The sequence below is a fragment of the Caloenas nicobarica genome, chromosome 24, assembly GCF_036013445.1.
Source record: "Caloenas nicobarica isolate bCalNic1 chromosome 24, bCalNic1.hap1, whole genome shotgun sequence".
NCBI classification, from domain to species: Eukaryota; Metazoa; Chordata; class Aves; order Columbiformes; family Columbidae; genus Caloenas; species Caloenas nicobarica.
Genome location: NC_088268.1, coordinates 3,898,032 through 3,916,307, shown reverse-complemented (window position 1 = coordinate 3,916,307; position 18,276 = coordinate 3,898,032). Strand labels below are relative to the sequence as shown.

The following is an 18,276-nucleotide window of genomic DNA, read 5'->3' as shown; positions in this document are numbered from 1 at the left end:
CCGTTAACAATCTCAGCATCCAGCTGCTAGGACAATGATGCCTGATCTCAACAGAAAATGATGGCTTTTAATAACATTCCCCACAAATTTAAGTTCAATGCCAGCATGTCCACTAGTATGAAATTTTAGAATATTTAAATCACTTTTAATTCACAATGCCAAGAACATTTAGAAGCAAGTACATTCATTAACATGAACTTCATCATAGGTGAAACTACTACATTTACCCACATTTGAGTTGGAATTAAAGAAATCAGTAAAAGAAGGGAGACTAATAGGGACTGCACGCTGACTCCCTGCAGCCCGCGGCTGCCCTGGCAGGTGGCTGCTCGTCCCCACGGGGCTGCCCCGTTCCCGTCACGCAAGCGTCTGCATCCCAAGCGGCTTATCTGCCTTTGGAAACCCCTAATCCCTTCGCACGTTTGGCTCAGACACCAGCCGCGCTCCCTCCCCGCTGCGCTGCCCCGGAGGGGGTGTCCACAGCCCCGAGGAAGGAGCAAACCCACCCCTGTGACCTCTTTTCGGAGCCACAAACAACCCCATTCCCCCACCCTGGCTCCTGCTGCAGCACGCAAAACTGGGAGAACCCCCAAGATCAGATCATTAGCCAATTAACCCCATTAATGAAGGGCCAGCCCCCCCCCGGCTAACCCAGGGAGCAGGACAGGTTCCGACAGGGATGCAGCCGGGCATGTGGGTGCAGGGAGATAAGAAATGACTTATCGGCAGGAGCACGGGAGGGGACGCCACGTTCCCAACAGCAAACGGTTGCGGCAACCCAAGGGTTTGCATATCGGTAAGAAAATTCCTTGTTCTGGGGGTTTTCCACCCCATCCTGCAGCTGGGAACTGCTGGGGAAGGAGAGGGGGCTCCTTGGGGCCCCAGGGAGCAGGAACACGGTCCCTCGGGGACAGGACTGGGTTTGGTGGCTCCGTGCAGAGCCCTGGTTTGGTTTGACGGTGACGTGGAGGGTCGTGGCGGGAGGAAGAGGCTGGTTCCCAGAGCAGGGACACGCGATGGCCTCAGCACTCTGCTCAACGCCCAGCAGGATGTTCCAGGGGGTGGGGAGGGCAGAGGAGGCTCCAGAGCCATCTCCAGCACCTCAAACCAGCTCAGCCGGTCCCACAGGGGCTACAGGGCATTTATTGACCGTGACCTGTACGGGGAAAAAAAAAAAAAAAAAAAAAAAATCCCCCTGCTAATCCTGCCCTGACAGAGCAATAATCTCCCTCCCTCTTGGCCTGCGATGATCCTGCTGCTCCACAAAGGGCAAGGGCTGGGGGTGCAGAGCCTGGTGCTGTACAGGCAGCTGCACCCAGACAGACAGACACAGACGGACAGACACACACCCCAGCAAAGCTGGGGCCCCTCAGCCCCAGGGCAGCAGCCAGGGGCGAGTCCAGGGGCTGCAGAGGGTCTGTCCCTGGAGGGGACAGTGCCAGCTCCAGCATGTCCCCACGAGAGGGCAGGACAGCCCCAGGCTGCAGATGTGACCGCGGTGGGTCCCCTAGCAGCCACTCCAGGGCCACAACCGAGGGACAGGGGACAACCACCTCCACCCGGAGCCCCCGAACCCCCGGGGCAGAGTCACCCGCAGGGGTCCCGGTGCAGCCCCGGGTGTCACCGGCGCAGGGAGCGGAGCCCTCGGCACCACCACGTCCTCCCCCGCCGGCACCGGAGTTTCCTTTACACAAGCAGAGGAGATCCAGGCGCTGCCAAAAAACCAGCCCTGGGCTGTGGCGGGGCGATACACCCCCCGCCAGCCCCCTGCTTCCCCGGGGAACAGCCCTGCCTGCCCCGATAAGGCAGCCGGCCCACGCGTGCCAGGCAGCGGCGCAGGCAGCGGCGCAGGCAGCGGGGGGGCGGCCGGTTCACGCCGAGCAAACCGCAGCTCTGGCGTCAGGGCCGGCGTTTCGCTGCAAGAGGCCCCAGTTCCCGGAGCGGGGTAAAGGCAGGCGGCGCAGGCAGAGAGCTGAACTCACACCCCGAGAGCCACGTCGCTTCAGAGCCTTTATTTCGGAGAAAGTTTAAAGCCTGTAGATACAGCAATAAAATATACAAAAAAATAAAATTTTTTTACAGTATTGAATGTTGCCCGGGGCTACAGGGACTGCAGCTGGAAGGGGCTACACGGGGGTGAGCGAGGGGCACGGTCCTCATCCCCTCTGAGCATATCCCAACTTCCAAGGGCCACCCTGTCCGCCCTGCCTCTGCCTGTCCTGGGCACACCCACTGCGTGGAAAGGGCAGGAGGGTAAATACAGACCCACAACCACTGGCCAGCACAGCTCCCACCTTTCCTCGACCCCCCCGAGTAAGGAAACCTGCCCTTTGTAACACCTCCTCTCTACATCCATCCTGCTCCCTTCAACTCTTGCCACCTCCTACCTTAACAGCAACAACCGACCTCCAACAAAAATGCCACACGAAGCCCCCAAGAAGCTGCAAACCCACTGCCCGGGACAGCAGAAGCCCCATCGGAGGGAAAAGGGCCAGGCCAGGCCACCCGCTGCTGGTCACGTTGGATCCCACAGCCCCCCACCCTCCCCCGGGGGTCCAGCGGCTCTAATTCGGCACAGCAAGGGGAACACAGCTGCGATCCGGCCACAGGGCGAGCCGCGGTCAGAGCAGCCTCTGCGTTCACACCCAGGTCCCAAAACAGACCCCAGGTGCAAACGCTGCACGTTCACAAGCCCGCGCTGGTGTTGGGACACGTCCCTGCCCCAGGGCAGCCCTCTGCACTGCGGGGAAACCAGTTGTCCCAGCAGCAGCACTGGGGCTGCTGGAGCCAGCCGGATCCCGGTGCCCGGAGCAGGAAGTCGGTGGCAAACACAGGGCAGCCACCAAAACTCCCTGCGACCAGCAGAAGCAACCGGGCCCATCCACCTCGCAGCTCCGAGCCCCGTGCCGGTTCTCCTCGCCAAATCTGGGGCCAAAAGTGCGCAGAGGAGAGACCTCCATGAGCTTTGGGAGGGCTGCAGGGACGGATCCCGTCGCACCGGGTAACGCGTGCAGAGGGCAGGACCGGCCGATCCCCTCTCAGGAGCCTGGAGGTGAATCCAGGCTCGTAAGATCTTCAAGAGCTTTTGGACTCTGGCAGTCAGAAAAGCAGCTTTCGACAGCAGGGCTGGGGCTGCAGAAGCATTTGTAAAAACTGAGGCTGCAATCGGAGGCTAGTAGGCACTTGAATGAGCAAAACAATAATAAAAAACTGTTACGGAAGGAAATAGAAAAAGGTTCAGCCCCCTCCCCACCCCAAAGAGATGAACAGCACCACCCTGGACAGGGGTGTTCATCTGGGTCAAACAAGGAATTGGTGACAAGGACCTCGGTCCCCAGCTCCTCCCAAGGAACGGCCAGAACAGCCGTGACCGAGCAGGGTGAGACTGGGGGGGTTCAGTGGAGGTGGGAACTCCGAGTCCTGGGGGGCCCTGCGAGCGCTGGGGGAGCAGCTCACATAGGTGAAGAAGCACACTCGGGGGTCATCTCCATGTCAAACGTCAGCGACTCTGCAGGGAGACACGGCCGGGGGTTACGGGGCCCGTGTGTGGCCACAGCCAGCGCCCCCCCCAGGTGCCACGTCCCCTCCAGACTCACCAAACTGCCCCCCGGCGTTGGCCTCTGCTCCCTCGCTGCTGTTGCCAAACTGCATGAGTGAGTCCAGGGTGCGCGGGGACATGGGCAGGTCGATGGTGTTGCTGAAGGAGGTGCTGTCAGAGGGAGGAAGAGGAAAAAAAGAAGCACAGAAAGCTCGGGATCAGGGCCTGGCCTGAGCTCTCCGACACCCCTTTTCCCCCCGCCAGGCCCCAGGGCTCGGCGCAGCCGGTCCCCAGCGCTCTTCAGAGGAAAGGGGCCGCGGGAGGGGAAGCCGGGGCCGGCGGGTCGGGCAGCGAGCCAGAGCCTGGCTCAGCCCCCACCGTGCCCCTCATGGCACCGGGAAGAGTCCGGGCAGCACCGGGAAGGAACCCCCTTTGCTCAGACGAGGCTGAGCACACAAATTCCCCCCCACAGCGCTCACAGGCACCCCCAGAAACACTCACGGGGTGACACAGATGAACTTGGTCTTCAGATACGGAGCAGCACCTGCAGAGGAACGAGCAGCCTCGTCACCACAGGAGGAACCCTGCTGGCCCCAGCGCCCACCCTGCCACCCCACGGGACGCCCCCCCGCTGCGGCTGTGCCCTCTGGGGACACAGGATCCCATCCAGTGATAGCTCTTCCACCAGAACTGTCCCTGGAGCCACCCGCCACATGGGAGCGCAGAAAGTCAACAACTACCTGAGTCAGTGGCTTCCGAGTGCTCCTGGCTCTCGGAGCGGCAGTACTTCCCGAACGCCTCCTCCTTGGGGATGTCTGGGTACAGGTACACCAGGGGGGACACCAGGATGTTGGTGGCATCCATGATTTTGTAGCCCATGATGATCTCGGCGAATGACATGTTGTTCAGCTGCTGCTTGGTGTAAGGTTCCACAGACTGGATCTGGGTCTTCCCTGTACGAGGAGACTTTTCACACAGGAGAAGACACCCACCCGTGTTCCTCATTCCTCAAACACACCCAGAGCAGCAGGGACAAGTCCTGGTGCTGTGATCAGCCCCAGCAGGCACCCCACAAACTGTGGGGCGGGACAGGGACCTGGCAGGTGGCTTCAAGGCCACAGAAAACCGCAGCACATGGGCAGGGGCACCCAGGAGGCAGAGACCAGCAAAGGGCACCCAGGCTCAAAGATTTAACCCAGGAAGAGGGCTTGTCAGGACAAGGACAAAAATGCTGAGGGGTCTGGAGCATCTTTCTGCTGAGGAAGGGCTGAGAGAGCTGGGGCTGCTGAGCTGGAGAAGAGAAGCTCAGAGGGATCTGATCAATGGGATCAATATCTCAGGGTGGGTGTCAGAGGATGGAGCAGACTCTGTTCAGTGGTGCCCAACGCCAGGGTGAGGGGCAACGGGCACAGACTGAAACACAGCAGGCTCCATGTGAACACGAGGAGAAACTTCTTCCCTTTGCGGTGCCAGAGCCTGGACCAGGCTGCCCAGAGCGGGTGTGGAGTCTCCTTCTCTGGAGACATTCAAACCCGCCTGGCCCGACCTGTGTGATCTGCTCTGGTGCCCCTGCGTGAGCAGGGCTGGGCTGGGGATGTACAGAGGTCCCTGCAACCCCAAAACACCCTGGCATTCTGTGAAATGTATTATCACGGGGTTTCAAGCCCCCTTCAGAGCTAGGAATGCCGGCTGAGCAAGGCACCACGTCCATGGGGAGAGCAACATACCACTAATGTCCTTCTCCACCCACGTGAAGGTGATGCCACCTTCCTTGCTGCTCTCGCTGAAGCGCAGCAGGAAAGTTCCCGGTGGTTTGGTGCTCAGGATGGCTCGTTCTCGCTCCTTGCTGATGAACCCCATGATGTACCTGGGTGTCAGGAAGAGAGGAGAGCGAGTGGGACAGGATACCAGGGCAGCTGTTCCAGGACATGAACCCTGCCAGCATCAGGCAGCAGCAGGACCTGGGCACCAACATTTTAGGGATTCCCAAGTGGGTTTTCACTCTGAACCAGCCAACAGAGCCTGGACAGAAAAAGCATCCTGGAAGAGCCCACCTGCACCCAGACAAGGCACCCCACTGCATCAGGACAGGATTTATGGGACCCCTCCCAAGGCCCAGCCCAACCGCAGGTCTCTGGACCGACACTGGCCAAGGCTCACCCTTCGTTCCATAGCGCCAGGATGTACTTTTTCACCAAGTCAATGATGTTGTCCAACCAGACCCAGAAAGAGAAGCCTTTGCCAGCCATGTTCTCCTGAGGAAGAGGGCAGAGCAGCTGTGAGCGTGGTTTGGAAGAAGGGAACAACCAAGGGAAAGCGCTCAGGGAAGAGAGGCAGCTCTACCTTGCAGAACTTGGCCCAGGTGATCTGACAGCCAGAGTAATTCACACCTGGCCCTGGCAGAGAAGAACAGGAGCGTCAACATTGAGATAGAGATGTTCTTCCAAAGACACCACTGCCAGGGAACAACCCAAGGGACAGGACACCCATGCTGGCTTACCCAGAAGTTTTTCTGCCAGTGTTGTCAGCTGCTCGATGCTGAGGCCACGTTTCGTGGTGGAGGAGAACTGCCAGCTCAGCACCTCCGCAACCTGGTCCCAGGTCCCGATGGGGGGCTTGGTGAAGAAGTTCACGTTCTGCACAAGAGAAAACACAACCCTGAGCAAGACATGGGACAGAAATAGGAGCGGGTGCTGCCCCGCTCTGGTCCCAAAGCCTGCAGTGCTGCTCTGCCAGCTGGGCCCTACCTTGGGGTTGTTGGTCAGCATGTTGTACCACAGGATGGATGCCCAGGCGTTGGGCATCTGGCAGATGTTGGAGATGACCACCACAGGCAGCGAGTGGGTCTGCAAAAACAGAATGTAACATTTCCCAGGGCTCCTCTGCACCCTGACCCACAGCAGCGAGAGGCAGAAACCCACAGCTCACCTCCAGGTCGATCTTCAGCCCCTGGTGATACACCTCCGTCTCGAAGGTGATGAGATGTAGCTCCTCGGTGACTATCAGCGAGGCCTAAGGTGGAAGAGGACGTGATGAGCACGCAGAAAAGATCTGCTCTCAGCCTGACACACAGCCAGGGGAGGTTGAGGTTGGATCTTGGGAACAATTTCTTCCCCAAAGGGCTGTCGGGCATTGGAACAGGCTGCCCAGGGCAGTGCTGGAGTCACCATCCCTGGAGGGGTTCAACAGATGGAGATGAGGTTCTCAGGGACATGGGGTAGCGCCAGGGATGGGGGAACGGTTGGACCCAATGGTCTTGAGGGGCTTTTCCAACCCAAATGATTCTGTGATTCTATGATTAGGGCCAGCGCTGCTGCTCAGGTGCAGGTGGAAAGGGCTGGTCCCTCTTGGGACAGGGCTCCTGTTTCCCCTCGTGGTTCAGCTGCTCAACAAGGAGCAAGACAAGGAGCAGAGCCGCCAGAAAAAGGCTCTCACACCCAGAACTTACATCACAGTTGGCTCTACCTCCATTACCGCAGCGCTGCTCCCGCAGGGTCTGCCGAGAGAAGGAACAGGCTGAAGCAACACTGCGATACACGACGTCAACAGGAGCAGCCCCAGAGCTCACAGTACCTACCAGGTGCTTGAACTCTGCTGAGAGGCTCCCGTTGTTCGACTCTTCCATGTTCATGACCTTCGTGTTCGTCCCCAGGATGTTAAACTTCCGCGACCTTGAAAGAGGAAAGGCACAGCGCGGCTGACAGGGCCCTCTCAGAGCAAACGTGCAGTAGGACATTTGCCAGGATTAAAAGCAGAAGCGAGAGAGAAAAAAAAAAAAACAAACACTAAAACCAAAACATTGCACTTACCCCCGAAGTGCTGCAACATCCCCAGAGTCCCTAGGAAAGAGGAGACAGACACCTGGTCATGGCCACGGCCTTGCCACCCCAATGCAGACAGGCTTGACATTGAGCCCCACAAGCCCCCCAGGCTGTCCCCCCACACAGGAACAAACCCTTGTGGTTTGTCACCCTTCTACCATGGGTGACACTGGCCCTCGGTGCAGGGATGGAGCCTGAACAAGCCCCCACTCCAGTAAACACACCCCAGCTCAGAGCACAGAACTCACTTGTCAATGCAGACTTTAATTTTCAGCTGATAATTCAGCTCTGGAAACTTGACCAACAACCTGCAAGGAGTCAGCAGAGTGTGAGTGTGAACATCCTGCACACCTGAACAACTCCAGATCGACGCGACATCTGGCACAGGCTGCAGAACAGCTGGATGCAGAGCAGTGTCGTGTGTGTGTCCCAGAAAGCAGCACCACGGTTCATATGGCAAAGCCCACGGTGACGCGGCATCACCCAGCTCCTCCGGCATCCCTGAGCCCCTCTGCACGCAGGGCTGTGACATGTCACCCCCAACACCTGTCCCCAGCGCTGCTGCTCCCTTGAGCCCCCTGGGACAGCCTCATTTTGACTGCCCAAACCACACAGACATCTGCTCTGAACAAACACCTTCCATGCTCCCAGCTGCTGCCACATGCCACAGGGACAATGGGGACACAGCTGGGAGCTGGTGAAGAAGCTCCAGGCAGAGCCTGGTGTCGGAGCAGCCCCTCTCCACAGCACTTGGCAGGGAACACAGGACAGCTGAGAGGCAGCCGGCCAGGGACACGCCGATGCTTTCTGCTGCCCGCCCCCGCAGCGGGATTTACCAGAACCCCAGCTGCCTCCAGGAACGCGGCCGAGCCCCAGCCAACGGCCACCGGCCCTGCACTGAGTCACTCCTTCATTGAATCATTTTGGTTGGAAAAGACCCTCGAGCTCATCGAGTCCAACCGTTAACCCAACCCTGGCACTAACCCCTGGCCCTGAGAACCTCATCTCCGTGTCTTTTAAACCACAGCGCGATCGCAGGGGCCTGAGACGCACCTGACTTTGGTGGTGAACTGCACGCCGGTTTTGATGACCAGGGGCCGGTCGGGGTGCATGGGCATGCAGGGCTGCCTCTCCACGACAAAAGCACTGTGGGGAAAGGCAGAAAAAACAGTCAAATCTCAGGCCTGGCCCTGCCCAACCCCCTACCCACCCAGAGCACCCTCAGCACCTCTTCATCAGGTTCCTGAACAGCTCCACAATCCGCTCCTCCAGCATGGGCCGGTGTTGGACGATGGGGTCACCCTTGTAGGACACTTTCTGCTGCAGTTCTTCCAATTTCTTGATCTGCTGCCGGGTCTGTAGCTGCGATTCGGCAAGAGAGGTTATCCTAGGGGAGCAGGAAGAACCGGTGTCAGCTCTGGCTGCCGAGCCCTGCAAAGTCCCAACCTGCAAAGTCCTCCTCTTCCCTCCCTCATGCGGGAGAGGATGTTTTCTGTATCGAGAAGAGATATCGAGAGCCAGTCTGTGGCTCCCAGCTCAGCGCATTTTTCTAGGGCTGCATCACAAAAGAAACCTGCAGGTGCCCAAGTTCTGCAGAGACACACCAGGACCTTCCCACAGCAGCCTTAAAATCCCCCAGGCTGGGGCCAACCATTCCAAGCACTGGCACCCGCTATGGAGGATCAGTCTGACTAGTGGATTATATCTACATGTGTGGGCATCAGAAAAGCCATTTTGCAAGGATGTTTCATAGAATCCTGGGGTGGTTGGGTTGCAGGGACCCCTGCAGATTCCCCAGCCCTGCTCACGCAGGGGCACCAGAGCAGATCACACAGGTCGGGCCAGGCGGGTTCGAATGTCTCAGAGAAGGAGACTCCACACCCGCTCTGGGCAGCCTGGTCCAGGCTCTGGCACCGCAAAGGAAAGAAGTTTCTCCTCATGTTCACATGGACCCTCCTGTGTTTCAGTCTGTGCCCGTTGCCCCTCACCCTGGCGCTGGGCACCACTGAACAGAGTCTGGTCCATCCTCTGACACCCACCCTGAGATATTGATCCCATTGATCAGATCCCTCTGAGCTTCTCTTCTCCAGCTCACCAGCCCCAGCTCTCTCAGCCTTTCCTCATCAGAAAGATGCTCCAGCATCTTTGTGTCCCTCCACTGGACTCTCTCTAGTAATTCCCTGTCCTTTCAGAGGCCAAGAGCTCATTTCCACTGCAGGTGTTTGAATTCCACCTCTCCAGTGACTGATCCACCCCCAACCAGCTCCTACCAGTTCTCCAGCCGGTCTAAGCAGATATTGGGTGGGCCGCCAATGCAGGCGATCTGTTGCCGTCTCTTCCAGTCTGCCAGCTCCTCGTCTGCCAGCATCTTCTGCACGTACTCCATGGCTGAGAGCAGCCCAGCCAGCTCGCTCACAATGCCCTGCCAAAAAAGAACGCAGAACCTTCACCACCCTCTGACTCCTTCCAAGATCTGCAAGATTCACATTCACAGACAAGACAGAAGTCGCTCAGGGCTGCATTCCCAGCACTGCCCTCAGTTTTGGCCACGCGGAAACACAGAATTCATACTCCAGAAAAAAGGCACTGCTGCACCCCAGGGGATCTGGAGAACCAGCTGCATGACGTACCCTTCGCATTTGGTCCAGCGCCGTCAGCATCTGCTCCAGCTGCTGCATTTTCTGCCGGGTCACTGACTGGTTATTTCCATTCAGATCTTGCATGTCTGTGCAAAGAGGGGAAAAAGCTTCAGCCAAGCACATGGACTCTTCTGCCCTCCTAACCGTCACACGAAAAACTTGCACTGCCAAGGAGCAGGGACCCTAGAGAGCCATGGATAGTTAAGCATCTCATGGATAGTTAAGCTGGCTTTCTACTATCACCTCCACATGCCACCTCTCTGCTCCTAGGCAGAGCTCCAGGTCAGCTCCCCTGGAGGCAGTGTTGGTGGAAGAAACAAAAGACGAGGTTTCTCTAATTGCCATGCAAAAGCCCTGAGCCTAAGCCACCCTTCTTGCTTGGAGAAGAGGCACCGGGAAGGCTGGAACATGCCCTCCAGCAAGTTTCCTTGCAGGAACACACTTTGGTTTGCCAGATGCTAACGAGCTTCCATTACCTCCTTGGCTTTTCAAAGTCTTGTAGTTAAAATCAAAGTCATCCTGGAGATTCTCCACCACTTTCATCTTCTGCTCCAAATCCTGCAAGGCAGGAGATGTGGAATTATTCAAAGCACTAAAGCATCACGGTGGGGAACAGAGAAGGTGCCCGCGCAGCACACACGTACCTGCACCCTCTTCCTCACATCCTGCAGATGCTGCTCCAGCATCTGCTGCTTTTCTGTCACTACAGCTGCTGTTGGATGTGTTGCCTGTCCCCCTTGCTGCAGAGGGGACAAGAAGGGCATTAGATCAGAGCCACGACCCAGGGACGCTCCCCCACACAGCCCAAGGAGGTTTTGCAGGAAGGGTCTTCACCCCCTCGCTAAGAGAAGCCAGAGTGACCAGCTGCTCGATGCAGCATTAGCTCCAGGGCTGCACAGTAAGGTGCAGGGTGTGGGACACATCCCAGGTGAGAGGACAGACAGATGCACAAAGCAAACAGCCACCCCAGGCTGGGAGTGCCCAGGCAAGCAGAAACACTCAGGCCCCGCAGCTGGAGCATCCCCCAGCACAAAGCAGCTACTGGTACCAAATAGAGCAAGCGGGGAGCTTTGCACTGGAGCTTCCTGACAGCACTGAGTGCGGCACAGTGGCCCCAAGACACCCCAGGCACTGACCTGGGCTGCGGTAGCAGCCGTCTGGAGGAGCCGCGACTCTTCCCACAGGCAACGAGCCACGATGCGGGCTATTTCCATCGGCTTCTCCAAGTACCTGCTCTGTAAAAGGTTCAGATGCCCAAGGTGAGCATGCACAGCTTAACTCCCACGATCTCCACATCCTTTAAGGTCCTGAGCTGTGCCGAGGCACTGGCTTCCCCCCACACCAAACCAGCTCTTCCTCCCTCACCTGCAGGAACTGCTTGATGCGGCGCAGGTTGTGCTGGTACAAGACGTTGGACTCCTGCAGGAAGCGGCTGTACTGCTGGTCGATCTCTCCCAGCAGGTTGTGGAACACCAGCGTGGCGTGGGACTCCTTGCTGGCAGCGTAGGCCCTGCAGGAGGGAGGGCAGAGCCCTGTGTGCCCGGCCAGGGGACAGCGCAGAGCAGCTCTGCTCACACCCACCGTCCCTGTGCAATTAAACACCCCAGCATCTTCCTAACCTGCCCCAGAGCAAGGGCCGGAGCAAGCCTTTGCCTTTCAGTGCTTAAAAGGGGGCAATAAGAAAGATGGAGACAGACTTTTGAGCAGGGCCTGTTGCGATGGGACAAGGGGTGATGGTTTTAAACTAAAGGAGGGAGATTCAGGCTGGACGTGAGGAAGGAATTGTTGGCCCTGAGGGTGGTGAGAGCCTGGCCCAGGTTGGCCAGAGAGGTGGTGGCTGAACCATCCCTGGAGACATCCCAGGCCAGGCTGGACGGGGCTCTGAGCAACCTGAGCTGGTGCAGATGTCCCTGCTCATGGCAGGGGGGGCACTGGGGGAGCTGGGAAGGGCCCTTCAACCCAAACTATTCAGTGATTCTATGATTCAACTTCATTTACAACAGAGGCCAGTGTAAGTCAGCCCTGGATGGGGACATCTCCACTTTGGAGCTCCCCTTTCTCCTGGTCCAGGGTCTGACACTACTCACAGAGCCCCACACAAACCTCAGGGACAAATTCTGCCACACCAGCAGCCGAGGGAAAGCAGCAAAGCTCCTCCAGCCCTGCTACAGTGTTTGGTGAAGCCCTTACCAGTCCTGGCTCTCGATCCACGGGGCCAGGAACTGCCGCAGCTCCATGGGGAAGCTGTCGCTGTAGAGCTGGTGGAGCTGCTCCAGGTACCGTGTGTCGAGCTGCTGCAGCTGGTTCCACTGCGCCATCCTGGCCAGCTCCGGAGACCTGCTGGGACAGACACACGTCCTGCTCAGAGCTGGTGCCCAGAGCCCCCAAGCTCCCTCCTGCCCGCAGAGACCGAGCCCTGAGCGCTGCTTCACTTTTCGAGGGGCTGATGGCGCCAGAACCAGGGCCACCCGGGGACCCCTCATCATTTTCGTAGCTCTAAAGCATCACTTCATGCTGTTCCTCACACTGCAGCATCAGACCAGGGGTAAAAGTTACATCAAAGGCAGCTCCTAACATCACCAAAACCCCCAGACCCACACAGGGGCTCCCCAAGCACATGGAACGTGGCTTTGGGCTCAGCTTTATGAGCTGAGCTTCCATCTGCCCGGCTTCAGCCAGGTGAGCACCGAGCTGCCCTGCATGGGAGCCGCCTGCCTTCGGCAAAGCTTTCTCCTGGAGAGAGGCGCCGTTTCCCAAAGCTTTCCCACCTTCTTGCCATGGGGAGGGAAAAGAGGGATTTGGGGCACGCAGGTCACCGGCGATAGGTACACGGCTTTAATCTGGTGCCAGTGTCTTCCAGGCACACGTGCCTGTCTGCTCCAGGAGGCAGGGAAGGATCTGCAGAGCTTACAGTAAGTGCAGAAGGCGGAGACTGCCGGGAAACAACAGAAACAAGGAAGGAGCAATTTTCGAGTTAGCACCACATGCATGGATGGAAATGGAGCTAAGGAGGGGACGGCGAGCTGCACTCAGGAAGAGAAGGCACGGAGCACAACGTCACCGCCCTGCGGAAAGCTGTTTGCTTGTCCCAAAGGTCACTGCAGCAAGGGACGTGCCAGCTGGGCCGTGGGGACAGCCGGAGCAGGACACAGATAAGGGGCTGGCACCGGCCACCAGCCCCAGGCTCAGATCAGGGCACCGTGCTCCAGCCTGCGGCATTGCCAGAGCAAACCATGGTGGTGGGGCAGCCCCGAGGAGCCGGAGCGAAGGAAAAAAAATCACAGCGAATACCCCAGGAGGCGCCAAGGGGTAAGAAGTGGCCGGCACAGAGCAGCACCCAGCACGCAGAGCCTCGCTCAGCGAGGATGCAGAGGGGAGGAAAAGGCTGTGCCACCTCCCCAGGTGAAATTTATTCCCCTCCAGAGAGTCAGCAGATCTGCTCTAGGCTCCAGGATCTGCTGGGAGCTGGTGAAGACACAAGGAGCACACCCAGCCCTGCAGCGAGAGCAGCTGCTCCGTGCAGGAGCCAGGCAGGATTTCATTAGGCAGGACAGATATTGATGAAGCTTTAATGGCAAATAAGACTTCCCTGGGCACGCAGCAGCATCAGGCAGGAGTTTTGGACCTCGCTGGGGAGCTGGGTGCTTGTACAGATTCCCAGAAGCACAAGAAGGGTCGTGCTCTTCTGACGTTTGCTGCGCCTGACTCTTTCCCTGTTTTTCTGGATGTTTTTGTAAGGGAAGAGAAAGGGGGAACACCTTGTCATGGACTGAGACACAGGGAGAAGACAGACACTGGCACTTGACATGGACTTAAAGAGGTTTTTAGAATTTCACAGCATTGAACAGTCCCAAAGACATTAACCTTGAACAACAACCCTCTGGTGCAATCCTCCAGGATGACCACGTGAACCGAGCCTTTTTTCAATGGAGCAAGTAGTGAAAGGGATGAAAGACAGAGAGACTGGCCCGTGCAGGAGCCTGTAAGCAAGAGATGCTCCTTCAGCCTCAGAACAAGACGTGGCTTGATGTGGCAGGGTCATTTCGACTCCAGAGCTTTTGCTCTCTGCGGCTGTCGACCATGAACGGCTGGGCCATCAGGTTGTGGCTACGAACGGGGCATCACACCAAAGCCCTCGTTCTGCAGGGGATTGGGCTCTTTGCTGCTGGCTGGCTGGCTGTCCGGCTGCAGCAGCGCGGGCAGCTCTGCCCCCACGCAGCAGCTGCACGGCGCTCACAGCCCTTCTCGCCTGCTCTCGGAGGCGTGAACCGCGCGGTGCCGCTTCTGGGGTGAAAAAACCCAACAGATATATGGGCCACGGGAAAGAGCTGAACACCTACAAGCCACCAGAGTCCCGGTGAGCTCAACCCACGGCATTTCCTATTGTGGCACCGTGACAGTGGCCCAGCACATGGCGGGGGCTTCACCAGCCTGTTTGGAACTGGCAGCACTGGTGTGGCCAGCAGGACCAGGGCAGTGATTGTCTCCCTGTGCTGGGCACTGGGGAGGCCAAACCTCGAATCCTGGGGGCAGTTTTGGGCCCCTCAGAACAAGAAAGCCCTTGAGGTGCTGGAGCGAGTTGAGAGAAGGGGACAGAGCTGGGGAAGGGGCTGGAGCACAAGTGTGATGGGAGCGGCTGAGGGAGCTGGGGGTTCAGCGAGGAAACGGCCTCAAGTTGCGCCAGGGGAGGTTGAGGTTGGATCTGGGGAACAATTTCTTCCCCAAAGGGCTGTCGGGCATTGGAACAGGCTGCCCAGGGCAGTGCTGGAGTCACCATCCCTGGAGGGGTTGGACAGATGGAGATGAGGTTCTCAGGGACATGGGGCAGTGCCAGGGCTGGGGGAATGGTTGGACTCGATGATCTTGAGGGGCTTTTCCAACCAAAATGATTTTAAGATCTTCCACAAGAAAGCCACAACCCGGGTATTTCAGTGCAGTACTGGAGCCCCACTGTGCAGAACACTGAAATGCCAAAGGCAAAGCCCCCAGCAGCAACATTTGGAGGGGAATCGGCCACTTCTCACTGCCCCAAACAGCCGCAGGACGAGCCACCATGGCAGCCTGTGCTCCCGGTCCCCCCCTGCAGCGCATGCTCGGCGGCCGCAGGAAGCCGATGCCCCGCTGGGGCCCCAGCACCGCGCACGGCCGCACCAATCCCTGAAAAACAGAACTAGCGGGCAGCAGAACACGAGCAGCTCTGCCTCTTCCCACCGCAGGCAGCTCCTGGAGAGGCAAACAGCCGGGGAAGCCAAGGAAGTCGCTGCCGAGCAGACATACGAGTCACAGGGTTGGACATGGTCTCTGCTCCGTGTCCCCACTGCCTCCAGTTCTCACCTCGAGGGATCTCTCAGCAGAAGCAGCAGATCACAATGAGTTTTACACCCAGAACCTGACCTGGAAAACCATCCATGCTCCACCGCAAGAGCAGTGAGAAGGGAAGAGCCTCGAGATGTGTTTTGCTGGAGCACGGGCTCACGCCAGCACACAGCTCTGCTGCAGCGGGTGACAGGAGGGTACCCAGCCCCGGGGAGGGGGATCTGTGACAGAGACCACCCGACCCACGGCAGAGTTGGGAGGATGGAGGAAGGCAGGACCAGCTGGGAAAAGCCCCCTCTTCCTCCCAAAGGGCTGAGAGGAGACGTTGCTCCTTCAGCACCAACAAAAAGCAGCCAGGCAGCCTGAAGCACCAACCGCCCCCAAGGGAAAGGGTCCCTGTGACACTCCTCATTGTCACTGTCACCAGTGCAGGCAAAGCTCAGATCTTCTCAGCCCCAAAACCCCACACAGGAGCCTCTCCCCAGCCCAGCCCCGCCACGGGGAAGCCTCCCTTGCCAAGGTTTAGAGATCTGAGGGTTGAACCTTTCTGATTCTGCTGGGCTTGCCCGTCCCTGCGGTTTAGCCTCCCCTCCCGCCTCTGGAATGGAGCCAGGGAGCAACTGATGCAGCCATGGCCAAGCACGACATGATGCAAGCCCAGGGGCAAACACGCTGTCCAGAGCTCCGAGAGAAGCTGCTAAAAGTAGCTCAAGAGGTAAAGTTCATCTTTCTTTAGCTCCACCGCAAGGGCAGAGCACAAGAGTGAGCCCTGCACACTCCGACAGCCTTATTCGAAATGGGGCTCCTGCCCTGGAAGCAGCCCCCAAACTGCCTTCAGCTGCTTTCTGGGGTGCTCCAGGGAACACCCCTCATCTGTGTCCCCACAATGAGCAGCAATGACTCCAGGGGGCATCACTGGAGGGGCCTTGGAAGGACCGTGACATTCCCCGCCCCTGCAGTGCTGTGAGCAGGAGGAAGCTCCGTTACTGATAACGTTGCTCAGGTCACATTAACAGAGTTATCACCAGTGGGAGCATCACGGACTCGTGACAGATGCCATCAACAACATTTCACGGGAGCCCCAGCTTTCCTACGAACAGCTGTACTGACACCAGGCTGCCCCGCTTCCACACAATCATCCACAGCGGCTGAAAAACTGTTCTACAACAAAGCAGCTAATTGCTCCAGGCAAACGCAAGCACAAGTTTTGAATGGGTTATTAGGAGAACTTGGCTCCGCTTCTTGTTTTCAAAGCCAGCCCTGGAGGTGAAAAACATGTCAGCAACGCAGAGATTTGCAAAAAGAGAAGAAGGTGACAGGGCAGAGGGAGGCTCTGGGTGACCTCAAGCCACAGAGTTCCCTGATCAGCCCCACACCAGGGCCGGCTGCTCCTCATCGCAGCTCAGCAGCTCCCCAGGCTCCATCCCAACACGTAACTCCAGCTGCAGGAGCTGCCAGTAACACGTTCAACCCCGTGGGGCAGAGGACGCCACACGCCCCTGCTGTCCCTTGTCACTGGACAGATCCGGGGGAAACAGCAGACAAGGCTGCGCTGGGGAGTGACGGTGACAACAACCACCTTCAAGGTGGGAACGGGGTCAACATGCAGGCAGGGCCAGCGGCCCGTAGATGCGGACAGAACCTTCTCTGGAGCAGGGCCACCCTCTCCAGCCCCCCGCTGTGCCCCTCCGATGGGCACAGGTGTCAGCCCCACCTCCGGACAGCGCTGCAGCCCCCAGCTCAGCGCTCTGCTAGAGATGTCAACCAGGTCTTCGAGCCTCGGTCTGCCCAGGTGCAGGACTCGCGGCCAAGCTCTCAGTTGTAAGTTATTTCACCAGCATGGAAATTCTGCCACTGGGACAGCCTGCATCAACACCTATCCCAAAGCCTTGCTCAGGTAACCTCAGATTTGCGGCCCAAGGGCTGTCCTACAGTTAAACCCCTCAAACTGCACAGACCGCATGAGATCCCAGCCCCAATCGTCACCGAAACCAGACCAAGCAGCAGCTCCTCTGGCCCTGCCTGTCCATTTTTCCCTCTCCAAGAAGCCCATTTAGGCTTTGAATGCTCTGTTGGAGTTTGTGGGGTGTAAGCACACCCCACCAACAGACCCAGCTCTGCACCGGGACCACAGGTGCAGCACAGGACGACACCAGCGCTTTGACAGCTCTCCAGCTTCTGGGAGCTGCCCCTGCCCAGCAAGAACTTGCCCTGTGCCTGCTGGGAACTGCGGGAAGGAAAGAAATCCCGTTTACTGTAAGACCAGAGAATTAGGTTAATTAGTACCTTCTTAATTACAGCTCCCCGGCAGCGCGGAGCGCTGCCCTCACCTGCTGCTGGGGGCTCCTTTCCCAGGGAACGAGCTGCCGCCTCCCAGCAAAAGCGAAACCGCCGGGTGTCCACGGTGCCGGCCCCGGACCCACGGGGGAGGCTCCCAGGAAACACCCGCTGCGAGCGGCGGGGGCCGCGCTCTCCGCACCCCGAGCACCGGACAGGCCGCGGGCGCTGCAGGAGCCGTTCCCGGGGGGGCCCGAGGCACCGCGGGGTCAGCGGCCGGGCCGAGCCCCCCCGCCCCAGGCCGCCTCACCGCACCCCGCCCGGGGCAGCCCTGAGCCAGCCCGGGGGGACACCGGCAGCTCAGGCCGCGGCACCGAGCCCTGAGGGGCACCGGGGGCTGCGCACCCGCGGCCGTGACACCGGCTCCCCGGTGTCAACCAGCCCACGGGGCCCGGCACCGACCGAGTCCCCCGGCGCCTGATCCCCGGAACCCACAGCCCCGACCCTCCGGGCCCGGCCCCCCCCGCGCTCACCGGCGGTCCCGGGCGGGGCGGGGCGGCGGCTCCCGGTGCCGGCGGCGATCGCGGCCGGTCCTGCCCGAGTGACGAGAAACCTGCTGCCCGCGCGGCCCCGCCCCGCGACGTCACGCCGAGCGCAGCCAATGGCGGAGCAGCGCTTCCGCTGC

The 18,276-nt window shown here is 59.0% G+C and overlaps 1 protein-coding gene across 3 annotated transcripts; it reads right to left on the bottom strand.

Annotated features, from left to right (window-relative positions):
- Positions 1-1,997: 1,997 nt before the first annotated feature.
- STAT3 (signal transducer and activator of transcription 3) lies at positions 1,998-18,220 on the bottom strand. Of its 3 annotated transcripts, none has more exons than XM_065651377.1 (24): positions 18,125-18,220; positions 12,189-12,338; positions 11,364-11,508; positions 11,135-11,233; positions 10,643-10,738; positions 10,475-10,556; positions 9,990-10,084; positions 9,630-9,781; positions 8,588-8,746; positions 8,413-8,505; positions 7,608-7,667; positions 7,348-7,377; positions 7,116-7,209; positions 6,987-7,034; positions 6,467-6,550; positions 6,286-6,384; positions 6,039-6,174; positions 5,882-5,934; positions 5,699-5,793; positions 5,266-5,405; positions 4,276-4,491; positions 4,040-4,082; positions 3,597-3,709; positions 1,998-3,508 (listed from the first exon to the last, which is right to left on the bottom strand). In XM_065651377.1, the coding sequence occupies exons 2-24, from the start codon at positions 12,314-12,316 to the stop codon at positions 3,453-3,455; spliced, it is 2,316 nt and encodes a 771-aa protein (XP_065507449.1). In that variant the 5' UTR covers positions 12,317-12,338; positions 18,125-18,220; the 3' UTR covers positions 1,998-3,452. The 3 variants fall into 3 exon arrangements, with proteins under 3 accessions (XP_065507449.1, XP_065507448.1, XP_065507450.1); XM_065651376.1 differs by having other exon boundaries at positions 12,189-12,335; XM_065651378.1 differs by having other exon boundaries at positions 4,279-4,491; positions 12,189-12,335.
- Positions 18,221-18,276: the final 56 nt, after the last annotated feature.